This window comes from Tachysurus fulvidraco, chromosome 2 (genome assembly GCF_022655615.1).
Source record: "Tachysurus fulvidraco isolate hzauxx_2018 chromosome 2, HZAU_PFXX_2.0, whole genome shotgun sequence".
In the NCBI taxonomy this organism is placed as follows: Eukaryota; Metazoa; Chordata; class Actinopteri; order Siluriformes; family Bagridae; genus Tachysurus; species Tachysurus fulvidraco.
In genome coordinates this window covers 41,422,485-41,444,614 of record NC_062519.1, presented here as the reverse complement: position 1 = coordinate 41,444,614, position 22,130 = coordinate 41,422,485, and the positions used below count along the sequence as shown (strand labels likewise).

The 22,130-nt window shown below is 42.5% G+C and overlaps 1 protein-coding gene across 3 annotated transcripts; it reads left to right on the top strand.

Annotated features, from left to right (window-relative positions):
* The first annotated feature begins 341 nt into the window (after positions 1 to 341).
* On the top strand, positions 342 to 13,030 carry LOC113663272 (histone-lysine N-methyltransferase KMT5B-like). 3 transcript variants are annotated; one of them, XM_047809979.1, is made up of 11 exons: positions 342 to 361; positions 666 to 733; positions 1,862 to 2,049; positions 3,288 to 3,435; positions 4,655 to 4,820; positions 4,903 to 5,012; positions 5,103 to 5,269; positions 5,391 to 5,410; positions 5,518 to 5,654; positions 5,742 to 5,941; positions 8,775 to 13,030. In XM_047809979.1, exons 3-11 carry the CDS (start codon positions 1,902 to 1,904, stop codon positions 10,067 to 10,069), a joined length of 2,391 nt encoding a protein of 796 aa, XP_047665935.1. In that variant the 5' UTR covers positions 342 to 361; positions 666 to 733; positions 1,862 to 1,901; the 3' UTR covers positions 10,070 to 13,030. The 3 variants fall into 3 exon arrangements, with proteins under 3 accessions (XP_047665935.1, XP_027034293.2, XP_047665936.1); XM_027178492.2 differs by having other exon boundaries at positions 355 to 733; XM_047809980.1 differs by lacking the exon at positions 342 to 361 and having other exon boundaries at positions 368 to 733; positions 1,867 to 2,049.
* Positions 13,031 to 22,130: the final 9,100 nt, after the last annotated feature.

The following is a 22,130-nucleotide window of genomic DNA, read 5'->3' as shown; positions in this document are numbered from 1 at the left end:
GCACGACTTCGGTTTGTAGCTCTATCACATCATCATGGATTGTTTTCTGAAACCCACACACACACTATATATATATGTATGTTCCTGTATTATATAAATACCCAAGTGTTACATGACTACTTCTAGTATTTAAGGTTTAAGTTTTTTTTCAAACATGTTAAAAATAAACTAAACAGATTACAGGACACATAAAATATCGACATTTTTTTCCTTATATCACTACAAAAAAAAAAAACCCTAAAACCAAAATGCTTATTTATTCATACGTCATTTGGCTTCATTTAAATTCAGGACTTTATTGCGTGACATAATTGTCCTGTGTAGGAACACCAGATCTGGCAACCCGTTTAAAAGGCCTGCGGTTTGTTTTTACGGAACTACTTTCGTGTCCATCCGAGTACAGAGTTCTAGTCCTTTAACCGGCTGTTTTAGAGCTTATTTACGTTATTTCTCTAACCAGATGAAGTTTGTGTGATTTATATTTTATACTATAGTTGTTTATATGAATTACGGTGCGTTATTTAAGACATAAAAGGCAGTAAGCTCTAGTTTTCTACACGGATCCGATGTGCGGCCTTTTCTTTTTCATGGACGTCCGCCATCTTGAATTTTAATGTTGATTTTAAAGTGTAGCCAAGTTCGATATGTTTATCATTATTTTTTAGGATTTTACTTCGAATTCGGATCGTAATCGAAGACTCACGTCTGATTCGCAATGGCAGCCAATGACTAAGTGAGTATTTAATTTTGTTTATTTTATTTCTAACAAAACTGGCACGATAGAAACGTAGCCTGGGAAGCTAATTGATCATTAGCATGCTAAATGCTATGCTAAATGCTATGTGCTTATAGCAGCGACGGTGCAGTTTAAATGTAACGTATTTTCTAGATTTAGTTATAATTATAAATGTATTTATATTAATGTATAATAATTCTGTTCGGTGCGTAAATAAAATAAACTAGCCGGTCTGGTTTACCGGGTTTCTTGCTAGCTAGCTAGCTAGGTTAGCCGGCTTGCTAGCTAACTTTAACTAGCTTCAGAGAACGTTAGCTATTTTTTAAAGCTAATATTTTCTTTAAGTACAATTTTAAATCGCAACGCACGATAGATTCAATTCGGTCCTTAGTAAAGATTAACAATAACTCATATGAGTTAAATCAGTTTTAATTAGCAGGCTAACCCTAGCTAGCTACATAGCTAGCCGAGTAATCACTTTTGTTTCATTAATACAAATTAAAGCACGTTTATTTCCCCCCGTATTAAATGTTTCAGACACGTTGTCATGGACATACTAGTTGGGTTTGTTTATTAAATGTAAACATCACTAGTTTCCTGAGTGTACCTGAGGTTTTTATTTGTTTGTGAAATGGGTGGAGGCTTTAGGTTCTGTGTGAGGTTAAATAGATATTATTGTTTTTATACCAATAAATATTTATATTATATTTGAAATAATAATTAACAGCGTTACAACAGTACGTGACGTGTTAAAATATTTTACATTTGTGTTTCTTGTCCTAAAGAAAAAAGGCCCAGTGAAATCTGTACACCTGTAGCCTAAACAAATAGCTGGGGACTTTGAATATTCATGAATATGTAAATTAGGACACGCCCACACGTCCTGCATTTTGGAGTAGTCGGAAATGTTTAACATCGGATTAATTTAACTAGCTTTTTATTCATTTACTTCGTTGTCCTCAGAGTGATTTATGTTGCATAATGTTACCATGTTGTCCAAGCTATTTAGTCCATTATCCCAGACAGACATGTATTTTTAATTTTTTTTTTGTCCGTTTGTTGATACACTGAATGTCGGTGACGGTGTAAATCATCTGTTGTGGTGTTTTCATCTCTTTTCCTCAGCACAGAGACTCAATGCGACTAACGCAGGCGTTCTGCGGGCATGAAGTGGATGGGAGAATCCAAGAAGAACATGGTAGTAAATGGCAGACGACATGGCAGCAGGTTCAGCGAACAGCCGGGGAGCCAAAGTCGCACTCAGCATCTGCGTCACAGCAAGAGCTCGCTCAGCAGCCGGAGATGCAGCCGCCGTGAGTCATTTCATTCACCGTATGCTCCAAACGCATCATGTCTAACCTAGGAGTGAAAATCTAAACCATACAACGTGCAAAAATCAGCAACGACGTGTCTGTTCGTGTCCCTGTAACAGCACGGAACAACAACAAATTTTTATTCATTCCTGTTTTTTCACGATCAGCGTAAGAAGTAAAAAAATGTGTGAAAATAAAACAACGAGGCTGAACTCGATGAAGAACAAGAAGTTTATTTCAGCATAGCACTAACAAAATACATGTAGTACTTTAGGGTTCGTCGGAGTCAGTAAGAACACAGGACAAATCCTGCTCGAGCATTTTATACCGTTTGTAAGTCGCCCTTATCCAGAGCAATTGAGGGTTAAGGGCCTTTCTCAGGGGCCCAGCAGTGGCAGTTTGGTGGACATAGGAATCAAACTCACAACCTTCCGCTTGGTAGCCCAACACCTTAACCACTAGGCTACCACATCCCTGTGGATACACCTTGTTGTCTAGCCGGATGTCTTTAAACGTTAATCATGCTCACGTACACCTTGGCTTGGTTATCAACCAAATGGTAACCGCAGTCACGTAGACCCTTTGTTCGTGGCGGTCCTTGATGTCCTGCTGCCGCTCCCATACTGACGATTTAATCAAGTTTTATTCATTTAGAGTTCTAAACGTATTACCTTATGATACCTAAGCCTTTTTAGGAATGAGCTCTTTACGATGTGTATCTTGGAGTGGGTGCATTTATCTGTCATTTCTTACATCAGAGTTAATTGATCTTTTTTTTTTTCAAAATTATTTTCTAGAATGGAATAAAATTTAATCCAAAAGTCAGTAACATAAAAACAATGACAATTTTACGATTTTAGAAAAAATCTGTTCCGCATATTTATAAATAAATAACCACAATGTTGGCGTGTTCATTTAAATATTAACATGCTTAACATTTTAATGGGTTATAAAAGGGATTGAAAAATGGTAGTGTACAGTAATGCTATTACTACTACTACTACTAATAATAATAATACAGTATTTACTGTAATATTGAACAAATCCCATGCTTGTATTTAAAGTTTTTGCTTTTGAACAAACATTCACTCTTTATTCTTGTGTAAATATTATAATTTTTTTTCCTCAAAATAGTGAAGAATTATTTCCGTATTTTTCCAGATCCGGATAAAGCGGAGGACAAAACGAACGAACGAATGACTTGGTTTGTCTTTTCTGTCATTTTTTTTGTCATTCAGGTTTCAACGGTGGTCCGATGGAGGCGGAAAGACGCCACGTCCCGTCATCCGGAATGACGGCGAAGGAGCTGTGTGAGAACGACGACCTGACCACGAACCTCATCCTCGACCCTTACCTCGGCTTTCAAACCCATAAGATGAACACCAGGTTGCTAATTCTGTGTTCCTCTATAAATATTAAACGATGAGGTCGAATCTCTTCAATGATTTACAGAAGATATAATTTACATTACTTGACTTTAACTTTACATTAATGATCGAAGGAATCTTTAGACGATTTACAGCTAAAATTTACAGCTAATATTCTTCCAAAACATCATTAAAGTCTAGAAATATCACCATCAGCTCGGATTCTGACTAGAGAACGAGTTCCGCTTAACGTTTGACTCTAAAAGTCATATTTTTCAGTAGATTTTTTATACTTTAACATTTTATGTACAAATTTAAAATATCCAAAATCTACATAAATGTACATTAAAATGTAAACAGTTTTTCTACATGTAGGAATAATTTTTTTTAATGTAAAAAAAAAAATTAATACATTGTATTCTGAATTAATTTAGCAATTTTCTGTATAAATTTTGACTTGAATTTTTTTAATATATATAAGTGTATGTAGAATTTATGTAAGTATTGACTATTATGTAGAATTGCTAATTATTTGCTACTTATTTTTTTTTGTGGATGTTCTTTGGGACATTTTACACCCGGTCACTTCGTGTGTGTTCTCTGATCCGATAGCTATCTGATTTGTTAAAACTGTTCCATTTACATCAGGCCACATAAACGCGTCTCAGCGAATCGGATATCGATCCGATCTTTCTACTCCCGCCCAAAATGCTAATATATTCAACCTCATTTCTGGGGTAATTGAAACGTAACACACTTTGGTGTAACACAGTTTTGATGCAGTTTTCAGAACGCGATCAAAAAGAAGATGAAAAAACTGGTTACGACGTTTATGCTACAAAAAACAGTGTTTACTGCTTGCTGCGTTTTCGTTGGCGGCAACAGTGCGTTTTAAGCCCCGACGAGACGCCTGGGTGAAAGATCACCTGTGAGTGACGTAGTTCCGTTTGGGAGGAGTATAGTGCTGACGTATGTGGCTTGAACAACCACATTCATTTACACCTGTCCAGTTTCATCTGAAACGCGTCCCAGACCACCTCCTGAAGGGGTTTGTACCATCGGATTTATATCAGTCTCCAAAACGTTTCAGAGGGCATTTAGACCTGGTCTTTTTACCGTCGGGTAGATATCGGATCACAGAAAACACAGGAAGTGACCAGGTTTAAAAAGCCCCATTAACGTGGACTCTCGGTATAAAACTTTTGACGATTACCGCCTTCCGGTTTTCTCCCTCCTAGATTTCGACCCATTAAAGGAAGACAAGACGAGCTGAAGGAGATTATCGAGAGTTTTAAAAAACACAGTGACCTGGAGAAAGCTTTCGAAGCTTTAACTTGCGGAGATTCCTCCAGAAATCATCTCCTGTCCAAGACCAAGGCGCAGGAGAAGCTTTTCAAGCAACACGTAAGCCTGTTTTTTTTTTTTTCACATGATGATGATGATGATGAAGATGACGGTGTTTATTATCCCTTTTATTTTTGATCAGGTCTTCGTGTATCTGCGCATGTTCGCCAGCGACAGCGGGTTTGAGATTTTGCCATGCAACCGTTACTCGTCCGAGCAAAACGGAGCCAAAATCGTCGCTACTAAAGAATGGTACGTGAACGACGGTGCGGTTTTTTTGTCTCCTGCGCTCCTGCGTCTTCTCAGCGTGTTTGTTTTTTCTTTGTTTGTTTGTTTATACAGGAAGAGGAACGATAAGATCGAGCACCTGGTGGGTTGCATCGCCGAGCTGTCAGCCAGCGAGGAGAACATGTTACTGCGCCACGGCGAGAACGACTTCAGCGTCATGTATTCCACTCGCAAAAACTGCGCACAGCTCTGGCTCGGACCCGCCGCCTTCATCAACCACGGTATTAATTACGGCTCGGAAACGAAAAAAAACCCCGTCAAACTCAAATCTATCAGGAAATGAAAAGTTTCAAACATACGGATGCGAATACACTTGGCTAAATTTTATATTTTCTGTTTCAGATTGTCGGCCAAATTGCAAGGTAAACAAAACGATTATTGTTTTCGTCTTTTTGTCGTAAAACGTCGTAGCGCCGTAACCCCGACAGAGGAGCCGAGTGTCTTTAAAGTGTTTTTATTTTTCCGTCAGTTTGTGTCCACCGGCCGCGACACGGCTTGCGTTAAAGTTCTCCGAGATATCGAACCCGGGGAAGAAATTTCCTGTTACTACGGCGACGGCTTCTTCGGAGAAAACAACGAATTTTGCGAGTGCTACACGTGCGAAAGGTAACTTTATCGCATTTTTTTTCCCTCCATCTGAACACGTTACGATCCACAGCCGATTAACGTTGTGGCGGTTTTTTTTTCCTTCAGACGCGGCACCGGTGCTTTCAAATCAAAAGTGGGACTTCCTGTGGCAGTTCCTGTTATCAACAGCAAATACGGCTTGAGGGAGACCGACCGGCGACTCAACAGGCTGAAGAAGCAGGAAGAAGCGAGTCAGAACTCCGACGTCCGATCCGTCGACTCTCACACCGACGCAGACACTCAGGATTCTCCAAAAACACACTCATGTAAGATCAGTCAGCAGATCCAAGTCTCTGTGGGACGACTGCATTATAGTGCGTCTGAACACCGAACGCGTAGCTTCGGGACATGTTTTGAATATACAGCGTGTCCACTAGGGGGCAGAAATTTCCAGGATGTTAAACACCACATGTTAAAGTAGAACATATAATAAAGGAGACGACGCGAGGAACAAACCTTTAAGTCAGAACGGATGTTTTTCCACACGAGCATCCTCATGATCACTAAAGCAAAGTTTACAGAAAACAGACGATCCGATAAAATACATCACATCACGGTACCAGGATTCTGCAGTCCGCAGTACGTATCATCACACATTAATCCGTTTACAAGCTAGCTTATAGTACATAAAATAATCTTATGAATATTAATAACAATTTATTCATTCATTCATCTTCTACCGCTTATCCGAACTTCTCGGGTCACGGGGAGCCTGTGCCTATCTCAGGCGTCATCGGGCATCGAGGCAGGATACACCCTGGACGGAGTGCCAACCCATCACAGGGCACACACACTCTCTCGTTCACTCACACACACACACACACACTACGGACAATTTTCCAGAGATGCCAATCAACCTACCATGCATGTCTTTGGACCGGGGGAGGAAACCGGAGTACCCGGAGGAAACCCCCGAGGCACAGGGAGAACATGCAAACTCCACACACACAAAGTGGAGGCGGGAATCGAACCCCCAAACTTGGAGGTGTGAGGCGAACGTGCTAACCACTAAACCACCGTGCCCCCCCCCTCCCGATTTTAATTATTGATAAACAAAATTATTAGCAATTTTATAAACAAAAAGTTATTCAGAAGCAAGTGTATAGTCTTATATTAAAATGAGCAATTTTGGTAAAAATAAAAATTATTTATTAGTGACAAAGAAGGGGGGAAAATTTATACGTTTAATTATGAGTGAAGAAATGAATGTGGAGTAAAGTGATTATTTGGACATATTACAGTCAAATATTTTTATATTTTTTATATTTCCTGTACAGGAAAGAAATCTCACTTTATAGCACGTCACCTAACTAATGCATAGATAGTTAGTTAGTTAGTTATTTTGTTTGTTTGTTTGTTTGTTTGTTTGTTTGTTTACTGAACCAGAGGAAATTTAGTTCCTTTTTTTTTTTTGTACATTCACTTTAAAGATGCTTCCGGTGAAAGTGACGTCTCTTTTCCTTCAGTCTTCACCTGAGGAGCTTCCGTATGTCGCGTCAAAGGTTGCGTTCTTCAAAAAGATTATCATCTTTGGCCGCCGACGATTTCACTCTAACTCCACTGTAGTGACCGCTATAAAGACCCTTGTAATCATTCATAAAAAAAGTGCAGAAAGGACATGAATTTATTAGTCTATCATTTTTCTTCCTCGTTCTCTTGTCATTAGTTTCACGATTTAAGACAGCAGAAGTCGTTCTTATCCGATCTGACAAGCTGTTGGTGTTTTGGACGTCCTCACGCGACCCCTCGGCGCCCCCCTGAGCCCCCGCTCTGTGTCCTGACGCAAACACACAGCCGTATAAACCCGGCAATTCCGTTAAGTTGAACCGTAAGCCTGCGGCATTAAATCACACCCAGTTCCTTCATCGTATATTCTTCTGTTCCCCTACAGAGCGTCTGCCGATGCTTTGATCCACGATGACTCGGCAGCGTAAATGCATCCACAGATGCTCTTAGACCCTCACACCTGTCTGGGGTTTTAACTGAGCTCTGTGGGGCAGAAAACCTTCAGTCTGTTTAATACAGACTGCTTTGTTGATCTGTCACTCTTAGTTTATATACAGGGTTTAAAGGAAAGCTTTTTATATCCGTCAACATTCAGCACACGGAGCCCGTCGGAGTCGGACCTTCGCCTCGATGCGTCTCTCTTCATAAACCCTTACGTGTAAAGGTTTACATCAGGCAGAAATATTCCTGATTTCCTAAAATCAGGAGCGGATAATGATGACAATGAAAAGAAAAATAATTAGTAATAAATAAAGTCCATAAAAATAATCGCGAGCCCGACGTTCCGACAGCGAGACGCGTGTTTACGGCCCTGCGTACACAAACCGGCCCTGTTTATATCCCACTATTTATCACACCGCTATTTATTTCCTTTTATGGGTTTGTTTTGTCATTCTTCTTTTTTTATTCTTTAATTAATGGCAATAACATAAAACACCAGTTTTTCATTTTGATCTCAGTGCCTGATTTAAACACCTATAAACGTGCTAACAATAAGAAACGTCCCTCCACAGTACACCGTGGTCCTGATATAAAAGTGCAGTACGAAAGGTTTTAGGGATTTAAAGTGGCTCGTCTTCGTTTCTTTAGTTTTGTCTTCGTATGTGTGAAATTTACACACACTCAAAAGCACCAATAAGCTGCAAACACCTTTTTTTTTAAATCAAGTTTCTTTAAACCCGTTTGAATCCAGCTCGAGGTCCAGCGTTAGCGCTGACGGTTCAGTAACAGACTGTAGTTAGAAACCAGTATGAAGGAAAACCAGTATGAAGGAAATTGCCTTATTTTTTATTTATAATTAGTGTCAAACATTCCAAAAAATATTTTCTGCTGTCGTTTCCAGGTCCTTCTGTGAAACAAGTTATTTCCTCAGCGGTCGTGTCCTCGTGTCTTAGCGGTTACTATAGAAACGATAACGTATCCGTTAATATTAATCTGTGATCGTCAGAGCTGCCGTTGTACAAGACGATTCGACGCCTTCTGACCAATCAGGATTAAGAATCCAAAATTGCGTATAAAAATGTTTGCAGAAAAACATCCTGAGAAATATTTCTAACAAAAGCCTTTTTTTTTTCTTTTTCCTTTTCTGTTTAGCGTCTAGGAAAAGAGCACCGTCTAGCACGAGGGTAAAAACCAGGAGTCATGATGGACAGTCTCTCTCAAGAGCTTACACATCTACCTCACCTTCCAAACAAAGTCAAGCTAATAACAGGGTACCAAAGAGACTGAGATCGAAACCCTCCAAGCCTTCGCTCACGAGTTTGAGGTTACGGAGCCAAAGCCGAGGGTCGGAGGCGAAGACCTCCGGTAAAGAGCCGAAAGCGGCGCTCTGTAGTGACGTCCGTGTGAAAAAGGAGAAAGACTCGCTTAGGACTTTTAACTCGGCAGGATCGAGGGACTGCATAACACGACACAACGCGAAGGAAAACAATCAGCCGCCTTTAAAATTTCCCGCAGAATCCGAGAGCTGCACCTACAGGACTCGAAGGTCAACCAGGACTTTACATAAGGCGCAGGAAGCGGACGGCGTTAACGGAGAACGAAGCACTTTCCAAGGACAAACCCCGGTCATTAAAACGGAGCCGGAGGACATGGAGGAGTATCTCGCTCACGGCTTGAGGTCGGACCAGAAAACACCAGAAGACGTGTACATGAGGAGAGTCTCTACCTCCCAGCATCACCAGTTCACTCAGCTCCACCTGGACAGGAGGATAAAGAGCGAGGACAAGCGCAGCGAACATTTCACGCCAAGGTTCATGCAAAGTCCCAGCGTGAAGGACGTGCTCCTGGGGTTTCCCGAAAGGACTCGGCATTGCGGTTCCTCCAGAAAGGACAAATCTAAAGGAGGAAGTCGGAGTTTGGGAAAAGGGAAGAAAAAGAACCGAATTCCGCACTACGACGCGGTGATCCTGGACAGCAGCACAGGGATTCCCAAGCTGACCCTGCGCAGACGGAGGGACAGTGGCGAGACCAGACAGGCTCACATGAACTCCTCGAAGATCAGCATCAAGCTCGGGAAAGAGCATGAGCGAGACGAGGGAAGCTCTTACGGAGCCAGGTTCAACAACGGCTTCGCTTCCGCACCCCGAAGCAGCTCCAGCAAGCTGAAGATCCAGCTGAAGCGCGAGGACAGCGAGCACCTGGTCACGCAGACATTTCTCCATAGCAACCACAGGAGCAAGCGTGTGGAACAGCAGCCTTCGTCAGAGGAAGAGGAGGAGGAGGAGGACGAGGAGGAGGAGGAGGAGGACGACGATGACGATTACGAGGACGATTTCATCCCGCTTCCACAAGCAAAACGTCTCCGGCTCATTCTCGGGAAAGATTCCATAGACATCGATATCTCCTCCAGGAGGAGAGAGGATCAGTCGCTGAGGCTCAACGCATAAGCTCACCTTCAGACTCACATGTACATAAACTTCAGGTTAACTCCGATCATGTCACCGAAAAGAAAACCACAGATCAACGAACAACTTGAGCTGTTTTTTTTTTTTTGTCTCCCTTCAATCTAATCTAATCTAATCTCTCTCCGCTGTACACGTAGCGTGTGTGACGTCACCGCTGACAACAGCTTCAACGTTTCGCCGAACAGAGACTTTAAAACGGAAGCCTACGGAGGTTCGCGTCCGGTGTTTTAAATAGACAGTCGTGTAACATCGGTTAAAAACAACCGCCGAAACACAAAGCTGTGACCGTGGGATTGATGATGATGATGATGATGATGCTGTAATTGTAGATCACAATTTTTTTTTAGATCTCTGCGATGACGGACTTTACATCATAAAGCGGGATCGTCACACCGTCGAAGCCCAACAGCTACACAAGCACAGATCGTTTCATATAAAATAAACGTATCGTTCATACAGTTTAGAGTCGCGAACACCTTCAAATATCATGTTCTTTATTTAAACCGTTTAGTGTTCAGATGTTCATTACATCAGTGATGTAGAAAAGTTTGATGCAAAATTAAAGTCGTAGTCGATTATAAAACGATCGGCGTACGAACGGAGAAAAAACGATAAACGACACAGAGGTTTTCTGTTTATATGTGGGCGGGGCTTCTCCCTCCTCCTCCCCCTGTCAGTCACGGCATCACCAGCCAATCCCAGGGTCCTGTGCGGTCACGGACGCAGAAGAGGGCGAGCGGCTCTTTCCTCCGTCACCTCCTTTCCCGCCCGTAAGACTCGAGTTCTAATAAAATTTTCCAGCAAACGATTTCTTTTCAATCAAGAAATGGTGGAGCTTCTTGTCCGCAGTAATCACACACGCAGTACAGATACAGCAGAGAGAGACCTACATTAAAAAAATTGTAAATTGTTAAAATGCACTTAACGGACGTCTCGCTTGTAAATATTTTTGTAAAGTAAGGAAACTCGCGTGACATCATCACGATGTTGTTTTTTTTTAACGCCATGCTCTGCTGGAATCAGGTGACGACACCGATCTGACGAGTCATGTAGCATCATGGGACTATTTTCTTGTGCGGATACACTTTCCTACGCCGTCGTACCGTGAGCGTATCTGCAGAGCACAGAACTGATGTGGTTTGTTTTGTTTTATTTCCCTCCTTCTGAAATGTAATTGGTGCTGATTCTCCTCGCCGTCACGCCAGAGCTGACGCGTCGCGGCGAGAAACCGTGCGTGAATCGTACGGTGTTGGATTTTGTGAACCGGCAGAATTCCATGCCATCGGTGCTCATACATTAGGGCTTTCTGTGAATTTGTCACCACATAACATTCCACACACCATGAGGTTTTCTCTCTCTCTCTCTCTGTCTGTCTCTCCATCTCTGTCTCTCTTTGTCTCTCTCTCTCTCTCTCTCTCTGTGTCTGTCTCTCCATCTCTGTCTCTCTTTGTCTCTCTCTCTCTGTGTCTCTTCTCTCCATTTCTGTCTCTCTCTCTCTTTCTCTCTCTCTCTGTGTCTCTGTCTCTCCATCTCTGTCTCTCTCACTCTCTCACTTTTTGTGTCTTTCTGTCTGTCTGTTTCTCTCTCTCACTCTCTCTGTCTCTCTCTCATTCTCTCTGTCTCTCACTCTCTCTGTCTCTCTTTCTTTCTCACTCTCTCTCTCTTTCTGTCTCACACTCTCTCTCTCTCTCTCTCTCAGATCGTTCGACCCAGAGTGTGTGATATTCACGCACGGCATTACCTTCTGTCTCGATTAACGATGATCTTTAAAGGTCACGCTTTCGTTCTTTACCTCTTCTTTCCCTGGAAGCGTTCACCCCTAATCACAGCACTAATCACCATTAAGGCAGATTATTTTCTAGGAAATTACAAATTCTTCATCCTTATTAGTTATTTATTCATCACTTACCTACAGCATCACTTCCCGAGGTCTTTTCGTCCCCTTACGTTGTCTGCATCAAAACGATTTCTTCACCTATTATATTTATTCCCCAGTCTTTTACGTTAAAAGTTCGTTCCTCTTCTCGCTGACGCTCTTAGCAGCTATAAACAGTCGTTCCCTCACCGAAACTGGAGACTCCTTCTATAATAAAGGTTAAATAAACTCCGCCTCCTCACAGAGCATCAGATAAACCGGGTGGTTTATTTTATCGTCGGTTTAGTCGGTTAAATCTCGGCGAACGATATTTGTAGCCGTGTTGCTGAATGAAAACAAGTCGACGTCTTTACGGCCAATCGGCTTTCAGGATCGAACGGCGCTGTGGTTTAAGTGAGACGATAAGCGAACTCATTCCTCCGATAGCACACGGTGCCTTTGACATCACGGGCCATGACATCATGACATTTACATTTACGGCATTTGGCAGATTTACTTATCCAGAGCAATTTTTTTTTTTTTTAAATCTCATTTTATACAACTGAGCTATGGAGGGTTAAGGGCTTTGCTCAGGGGCCCGGCCCTGGGATTCAAACTCACAACCTTCCAATTGGTGAACCAACACCTTAACCACTGAGCTACCACATCCCTGATCACGTGACATCATGACATCTCTCTGGTCGGTTCCTCCGTGCTGCTTGATGCCGTAGAACATCACAAGACGCCTCGAGATGAACTTCATTATTGTGTCCGTATCACCAGCAGCCGGGTCCCAGACCTCATCCCGTCTTCCTACTAACTCGTGAATCTCTCTGTCTCTCTCTCTCTCTCTCTCTCTCTCTCTCTCTCTTTCTCTGCACCATTTATTCTGTCCATCTCTGTAAAGCCTCCGGTTACGATTCCAGCTCGGACTCTGTGTGCATAGTGTGTTTATAAGGGTTTGGGGTACAAGCGACATAGAAAAGCAAATGTGCAGAAGTTGCTCACTATTTAAAACTTGTTTTTATTTAACAGTTTTGAGATACTTGAAATGAAGATAAAGTCCCTTTGGGGGAAAATTCAGACCACTTCTGTGTCCTGCTCTGAGATCTGTTCGACGTCTCCGTTCTCTCCCGAACAGTCGAGTTAGGGGAGGATTCCGTCTGGAGGTCGGAGGGTTAAAAGAAATGTTTTATTTATTTATTGCAATAACGCAGTGAAAGTTTAATCCGTAGGAAGCTGAAGTCACTACAAGCACCAAAACTCCTCACTGTTATTTATTTAAGGATGAGGTTTATAAAGGAGAAAGTGTGAGTGTGAGAGAGAGACAGAGTGTGTGAGAACGAGAGAGAGAGACAGACAGAGAGAGACAGAGAGAGATACAGACATACAGACACAGAGAGACAGACAGAGAGAAAGAGACAGACAGACACAGAGAGAGATACAGACATACAGACACAGAGAAATACAGACACAGAGAGATAGTGACAGACAGACAGAGAGATACAGACACAGAGAGATACAGACCGAGGGTGAGAGACCGACAGACCGAGGGAGGGAGACCAACAGACCGAGGGAGAGAGACCGACAGAGAAATAAAGAGAGATAGAGACTGATAGAGAGAAATAAAGAGAGAGAAAGAGAGAACACTAAAAAGGGAAGGAAGAAAGAAAAAAAGCTACTAGGAAATACGAATAAGACAAAGAAAAACACTGGAAGTCTATAATAATATGTGTGAGTTAAAGAAAGAAATACTGTTTATATGAAAGAAGGAAAAATAAAAAGAAAATTAGAAAAAGAAAATATCGGTAAAGAAACAATGAAAGAAAAAAGTAAAGCCATAAGACAGAGAAAGGAAAGTAATGGGGAAGAAAATAATGAGGGAAAAGAAACATAAAAATTAAACCAACGAGAAATGAATATAAATAAAGACGCACTGAAAATCTTCTTTACAGCTGAATCCAACCTCAAATGTCTCAGTAAATAGAGCTGCTGTGTTCCCTTATGTCCCAGTTTGTCCATCTTCATGTCCATGTCCCTCCCTGACCGGTCGCTCAGACGAGCGCCACGAAGTCGTCGATCTAAATCACCTCCATGTTCTGACCCTCACGTGGTGACCCCCAGGTGCTGGTGTTACGCCAGAGATGTTTAAACCGACGCCACATCAGACCCCAAAAGCTGCTAATCGGGACCTTTTTAAAATGAGTAAAGAACAATTTATTATATATAAGATTGTTTTTATTTTATCTCTGGAAAATTGTCCATAGTGTGTGAGTGTGTGAGTGAATGAGAGTGTGTGTGTGTGCCCTGTGATGGGTTGGCACTCCGTCCAGGGTGTATCCTGCCTCGATGCCCGATGGCGTCTGAGATAGGCACAGGCTCCCCGTGACCCGAGAAGTTCGGATAAGCGGTAGGAAATGAATGAGTGAGAGTGCTTTTATTTTGCTTTAAAATGCCTGACCTTGTGATCATCACAGACATCCACACGGTGGCCCTACAGAGAAGGACACGACCGCACCTCAGAGGTTCGCCGTCTCTTATATTCTGCATTTTATTATTCGTTGTTGACGAGAACCTCTGGAGAAACGCTTCTTCATTACACCTCGGTGACGTATTCAGAGTTAGATTAAAGGTAAAGTGGCAGTAAAACTGCGTCGAATATCGACTTTATTTTGTGTGTTCGTCGTGTAAAGAAAAGAACGAAAGCTCGTCTCGTATTCGCGCGCTAAGGGATTTTCCGTGTCGCTTGCGCTTCCCCGAGGCTTTGACACGCTTTATAAGCCCTGATCTAATCCTGCGCCGCTCTTTTCAGAAGTCTCTCAGCTCTCTGATTGTGTTTCTCACTCCAGCTCGATGATGAGGCAGGAGATGCGGCGCTGCTCTCTGAAGTGCTCACCACTTTTTTTTTTTTTCTTCATGCTCCCTTCTCTCCTCCTCTGGATTGAAAAGGAACAGGATCCCACCTCAGATCTCGAAGGAAATTCAGTGTTTTCACCGATAAAAATCTGTCCGTTTATTTAACCTTCCAGAACTCAGATTTGTGCAGAACGCTGTACAGGAAATCCTTTTTTTTTTTTTTTAACGAGTTAACAAATAGCAATCAGCTCGTTAGGTGCTGACTAAATGTTATGGCTGGTCGCTTAGCAACAGATAAACCGATCAGAACCTGAACAGCGCTTCGTCCTTGTATGAGGTGAAAACCAGGACGGAGCTGAACAACGCCGAGCAAAAACGGCTCGGTAAATAAAGTCAGGAGGCGAAACACAGTGTAAACATCACAGAAGTGTGTGCTGTAGAGAGGGGGAAATACGTCACGCTGAATAATTCAGAGGTCAACGAACGGACGAATGGCAGGTCGACTAAACGACAAACTTAAAAAGAGCAAAAAAGACGATAAAGCTGTGAAAGATAACCGAACCTGCTCGGGTGCAGAAGCACAGACCTGAACTTTTAGTCACCGACGTGAAAGCGTGAGACGAGCCGTTATTTAAAGAGGACGAACGCTGGAGTTATCCAATCAGAGTCACTGATACACACATATGCAAATAAGAAGATCCAGGCTTTAGGAATGTACAGTGTGAAACTGGTTAGATTCTAAAGAGCCAGGATTCAGTGTTAACCCGGGAAAAGTAGAGCTGTGTGAAACCTCAGACTACATAAACCCAGGATTACGTTTAGACCAGTTTATAATCACACAGAGAAATATTTCATGTACGTTAAGCCTTCAGAGGTCCTGAGCACAATCCTGTCTATCAGAGGGTCACGAGTAAGACTCGTATCCTTACGTCTCAGTTGTAGGATGTTTTGGATGAAAAAACATCCACAAATGTCAACCAGGTGCAGAACAAACCAGACTGAGAAAACACGCACAACAAAGCCTATTCCTGCTGGTCCTGAGAGCCTCGGCTGCGGGTGTCCGTCACGGTGATTTCTTCAGTTGCTCTGGTTTTCCTGTCTGTGTACCACATGCTCAAAAAAAGTCAGGTTACTTTTAGGTTACTCATCTTCATTTAGGTGACACTGGAAATGTAAATAATGTCGTTTCTACAACAGTTTATAGTCCAGTGGAATTGTGTGACCAAGAGCTCCTGAGGAACTAACAGGTCAGCATCATTACCGACTTCATTACAGACTTAACGCTCATTCCTTCCTGCCGAAGTCTTCAAACGTCCGCCGACGAAGACCCGAGACGAAGACACGAGCACAAAGATGACCGACGTAACAGCGGATCAAAGACAGCGTGATGGGCTCATAGTGGTTCTATCGTTTGATCTATCCTCAGCATTGTGACACCATTCAGTGTTTTATACAGTAGGTCACTAAGAGTACTTTATAATCAATGTGAAATTTGACTGGAAGCCAATGCAGAGTGGATAAGATAGGAGCGATGTGTTCATATCTTCTGGTTCTAGTTAGGACTCTTTATGCTTCTGCTGGAACATCCGGGCAGTCGAACACTACAATGTTCCAGCCTAGAGTTTATAAAAAAAAAGCATGAATTAGTGTTTCTGAATCATGTAGTGATGATATAAAGACCATGCAGAGTTACTCTGGAATCAGAAATCTTACTTCTGGATGCATGTCGTCCTAGAACGAGCACTTGGGTCTGTCAGGGTTGAGCAGGAGGAAGTAATAAGATGAGAAGTAGGAAGTCTCCACTGTCTAATGCCCTACAGTCACATAACTGTGTGTCATCAGCAAAGCTATTGTAATCAACCCACATACCAGCAGCTATAAACGGTTATCCTTCACCGGCCTCGTTTTTCATCAGCTCTGTATATCAAGACGATAAAAAACCCCCACAGTTTGTCACGTTAACGAGAAGAAAAGCAATTAAACGTGTAAAAGATGAACAGAATTTTTTTTTTTATCTCTGACTGACAAAACACTGACACTGGAGACTTATTCCATGCGTGTTAGATAAAAACCTCGTCGATGAATTCCACACGCAGATCTTCTAATCGGCAGTAGAGAATCCGCCGTGAACGGGGTGAGAAGTTACTACAGAAATGATCACGTATTACAACACCTTCTGACCAATCAGAATCCAGCATTCTACTGTTCATTCATTCATTCATTCATTCATTCTCTACCGCTTATCCGAACTTCTCGGGTCACGGGGAGCCTGTGCCTATCTCAGGCGTCATCGGGCATCGAGGCAGGATACACCCTGGACGGAGTGCCAACCCATCACAGGGCACACACACACACTCTCATTCACTCACACACACACACACACACTACGGACAATTTTCCAGAGATGCCAATCAACCTACCATGCATATCTTTGGACGGGGGGAGGAAACCGGAGTACCCAGAGGAAACCCCCGAGGCACGGGGAGAACATGCAAACTCCGCACACACAAGGTGGAGGTGGGAATCGAACCCCAACCCTGGAGGTGTGAGGCGAACGTGCTAACCACTAAGCCACCGTGCTCCCACATTCTAGAGTTGTACATCAGAAATAAACCCGGACTCTAACCCTAATGCCTCTCTGAAGCTTTGTTTGTCTTTTATTTTTTCGATTTGCATAATAAATAACTACGATAAATCCTGACGTTGTTAGCGGTAACGAGCGAAGCATCGACCCTGTGCTCCTGTGACTGTGATGAAGACGAGGACTGGGATGAGGACTGTGGTGAGTTTGTTTGTTTTTCCTCTCCTCCTGAGGCTGCACATGGTGGTAATTCCAGACTCCTGCTGAACGTGGCAGACCCCCTTTTCATCCCACCTGCCCACCGCTGCACCACGGGAGCCTGTTGCCATGGAGATGTTCCCAGTTCGTTATCATTCGGAAGCTCTGTGTTATGAAATTGCAGAGTGGAAAATGGGAGAATCACAACATGTCTATGAGCTGAGGAGGAGACACAAAAGTGCATTCACTTTTTTATTTAATTTTTATTTAGAATTGTGTATTTATATTAAGATTATCCCCCCCCCCTCTCTCCCTCCCTCTCTCTCTCTCTCTCTCTCTCTCTCTCTCTCTCTCTCTCTCTCTCTCATCTTCTTTCCTGATTAAACCCTTTATAATCCCTTCTTTCATTTTGTTTTCACACTTGTTCAAGAACATTCCTCGTTGCCGTGAAGGACCTCCTGACGTCTGGCATTTACTGCAATGTTCTATAAAGCTGCTCTGAGACGACGTCCATCGTCAAAAGTGTTAATAATAAATTTTAATTGAATTACATTTAAGTGAAAAAAATAAGGGAGATAATGCTAACATAATGCTAATCAGGGGGGCACGGTGGCTTAGTGGTTAGCACATTTGTCTCACACCTCCAGGGTTGGGGGTTTGATTCCCTTGTGTGTGGGGAGTTTGCATGTTCTCCCCGTGCCTCGGGGGTTTCCTCCGGGTACTCCGGTTTCCTCCCCCGGTCCAAAGACATGCATGGTAGGTTGATTGGCATCTCTGGAAAATTGTCCGTAGTGTGTGTGTGTGTGTGTGTGTGTGTGTGTGAGTGAATGAGAGTGTGTGTGTGCCCTGTGATGGGTTGGCACTCCGTCCAGGGTGTATCCTGCCTCGATGCCCGATGACGCCTGAGATAGGCACAGGCTCCCCGTGACCCGAGAAGTTCGGATAAGCGGTAGAAGATGAGTGAGAGTGAGAATAATGCTAATCATGTAAATAACATATCGTTATTATTATCATACTGCACAATTCACCAAAATGAAAGAAACACACTAAAAGATTAGTGACATTTTCAGTGGCAATGCGTCTGACGTTTAAACGATCGGGATTCAGAAACCACTCCAGGTTAGTTAACACAGAGAAAAATCCTACCTTGCTTTTTAATACGGATTTGCGGCAGTTATAGCTACAGTTCACGGCAGTCTGTGATGTAAAGGATGAATGAACAGATTGTAAACACATTAGCATGTTAACATATTAGCGGTTAAAGCAGCTGTATGTGATATTGATGGAGGTTTAGCACGATGCGCTGCTTCATGTTTGTAGGAAGACGCGGCGTTGTGCCTGGAGCAATAAGTGTGTGTGTCTGAGGGTAAAAGTACATTTGTGTACCACACACTGTACTGATACACAAGCCGTTCCTGAACCATTCCCAGGGTGGGAACAAACCCACAAGACCTGCTGTTTTGGACGTTCTGGTAATTCTGCCCTGGTCAAAATCGCTCAGATCCAAACTCTTACCTGTGTTACATTTTACACCTCTTTAAGAACCGACTGTTCAAATTCTGCCTAATAAAATACATCCCACCTCTTTACAGGTGCTGCTGTAACGAGATAATCAATGTTATTCACATCATCTGTCACTGGTGTTAGTAGTATGGATGATCAGGGTAGTGTGTTTGTGTGTGTTTGTGTGTTTATGCGTGTTTGTGTGTGTGTGTTCTTGTGTGTGTATGCGTGTGTGTGTTTGTGTGTATGTGTGTTTATCCGTGTGTGTGTGTTCTTGTGTGTGTATGTGTTTGTGTGTATGCGTGTTTGTGTATGTGTGTGTGAGTGTGTGTATGCGTCTGTGTGTTTGTGTTCTTGTGTGTGTACGCGTGTGTGTGTTTGTGTGTGTTTGTGTGTATGCGTGTTTATCCGTGTGTGTGTGTTCTTGTGTGTATGCGTTTGTGTGTATGCGTGTTTATAGGTTGTGTGTGTGTATGCGTGTGTATGTGTGTTTGTGTGTGTATGCGTGTGTGTGTTTGTGTTCTTGTGTGTGTATGCGTGTGCGTATTTACACAACACACACCACCGTATTTACACAACACACACCACCGTATTTACACAACACACACCGAACTTTTTACACAACACACACCACCGTATTTACACAACACACACCACCGTATTTACACAACACACACCACCGTATTTACACAACACACACCACCGTATTTACACAACACACACCAAACCTTTTACACAACACACACCACCGTATTTACACAACACACACCACCGTATTTACATAACACACACCACCGTATTTACACAACACACACCACCGTATTTACACAACACACACCGAACTTTTTACACAACACACACCACCGTATTTACACAACACACACCACCGTATTTACACAACACACACCACCGTATTTACACAACACACACCACCGTATTTACACAACACACACCAAACCTTTTACACAACACACACCACCGTATTTACACAACACACACCACCGTATTTACATAACACACACCACCGTATTTACACAACACACACCACCGTATTTACACAACACACACCAAACCTTTTACACAACACACACCACCGTATTTACACAACACACACCAAACCTTTTACACAACACACACCACCGTATTTACACAACACACACCACCGTATTTACACAACACACACACCGTATTTACACAACACACACCACCGTATTTACACAACACACACCACCGTATTTACACAACACACACACCGTATTTACACAACACACACCACCGTATTTACACAACACACACCACCGTATTTACACAACACACACCACCGTATTTACACAACACACACCACCGTATTTACACAACACACACCACCGTATTTACACAACACACACCACCGTATTTACACAACACACACCACCGTATTTAAACAACACACACCACCGTATTTACACAACACACACCACCGTATTTACACAACACACACCACCGTATTTACACAACACACACCAAACTTTTTACACAACACACACCACCGTATTTACACAACACACACCACCGTATTTACACAACACACACCACCGTATTTACATAACACACACCACCGTATTTACACAACACACACCACCGTATTTACACAATTCTCACCACCGTATTTACACAACACACACCACCGTATTTACACAACACTCACCACCGTATTTACACAACACTCACCACCGTATTTACACAACACACACCACCGTATTTACACAACACTCACCACACTTTTTACACACCAAACTTCATTTTTTACAAGCCTGACTTTACAGATGAGACACATCACACCACCAAGTTTGGAAAATTTTAAGTTTCCTGATTATGACTTAGTTGATTAGTGAATTTCATCATCAGGATCCATTCTATTTAATTCATACTATCTAGTTTAATATAAAGTTTGTATAGTTTATTATTCACTTACATTTCTATTCATTTCATATTAAATAGTAACACAAGTAGCTTATTGTCTCAGCGAGCTCTGAAGCCTTAGACATGATGATTTAACACAGAAGTGGAAGCTACAGTATAATAAGCAATAGATTCAGGTCTGTTTCTGAAGAGAAATGTCATTATTTTCATCAGTGAGCCTCAGTATGCGCCTGTTCATTTCTTTTTGTTTTTCTGAAACAATCAGTTTCTCAAAAAAAAAAAAACTCTGTTTCTTCTTCTTTCAGTTCCAGCCTGAAGAAAAAGTGCACTATTTCCTACAGACTACAGTTCAGAAACAAGATGATGAATTCCGAGACACTACGGTCAACAAGCTTCTGGGAGGAAGAGCCACATTTTCACCTGAGACCGTGTCTGTACCCCAACATGTGTCTCCACCCAAACCCGCATCTCCTCCAAAGCCTGTGTATCAACCTGCGTCCCGTACCTACAGGTAACGCTGCGTCCGTCGACTCTTCACCGACTCGTCCCCAACTGACATTGGGAGAAATTATGGACGCACTGGATAATGAGCTGGAGGAGGCAGAGAAGCATAAGTAGCAGAAGGTCAGCAAGAAGAAGGAGAGTCGTAAACTGGTTCAGGAAAAGAGGGAGAAAGTTACAAAAATTAAGAAGAAGACAAGGTTAAGAAGGTCGTATAAAAGAAAGAAAAAGTTGAGGACTTTGATAAAAAGAAAATGATAGAGCAGAAGGTCAGCAAGTAGAAAGAGAGTCTTGAACTGGTTCTGGAAAAGAGGGAGAAAGTTATTAAGAAGAAGGACAAGGTAGAGGAGGTCAGAGAAAAGAAAGAAAACGTTGAGGACTGATAAAAAGAAGAAGATAAAGCAGAGGGAGAAGTCAGTGGATGTTCGGGAGCAGAAGAATGCTTACAGCACACCGAACACAAAGGTACAGCATTAAAGTCTGTCTGCACATCGCAGACCTGAGAGGACGTGCCTTTGTGCCTTTATTTTTCGGTCTCATTTCTCACGTTTTGAGCTTTTTGGCTTATTTAATACACTGGATGTTAACTGGACTTTGTTCTGCAGGGGGTTGAACTGTTCATTAGGGGTTTGGACTCCACCATCGAT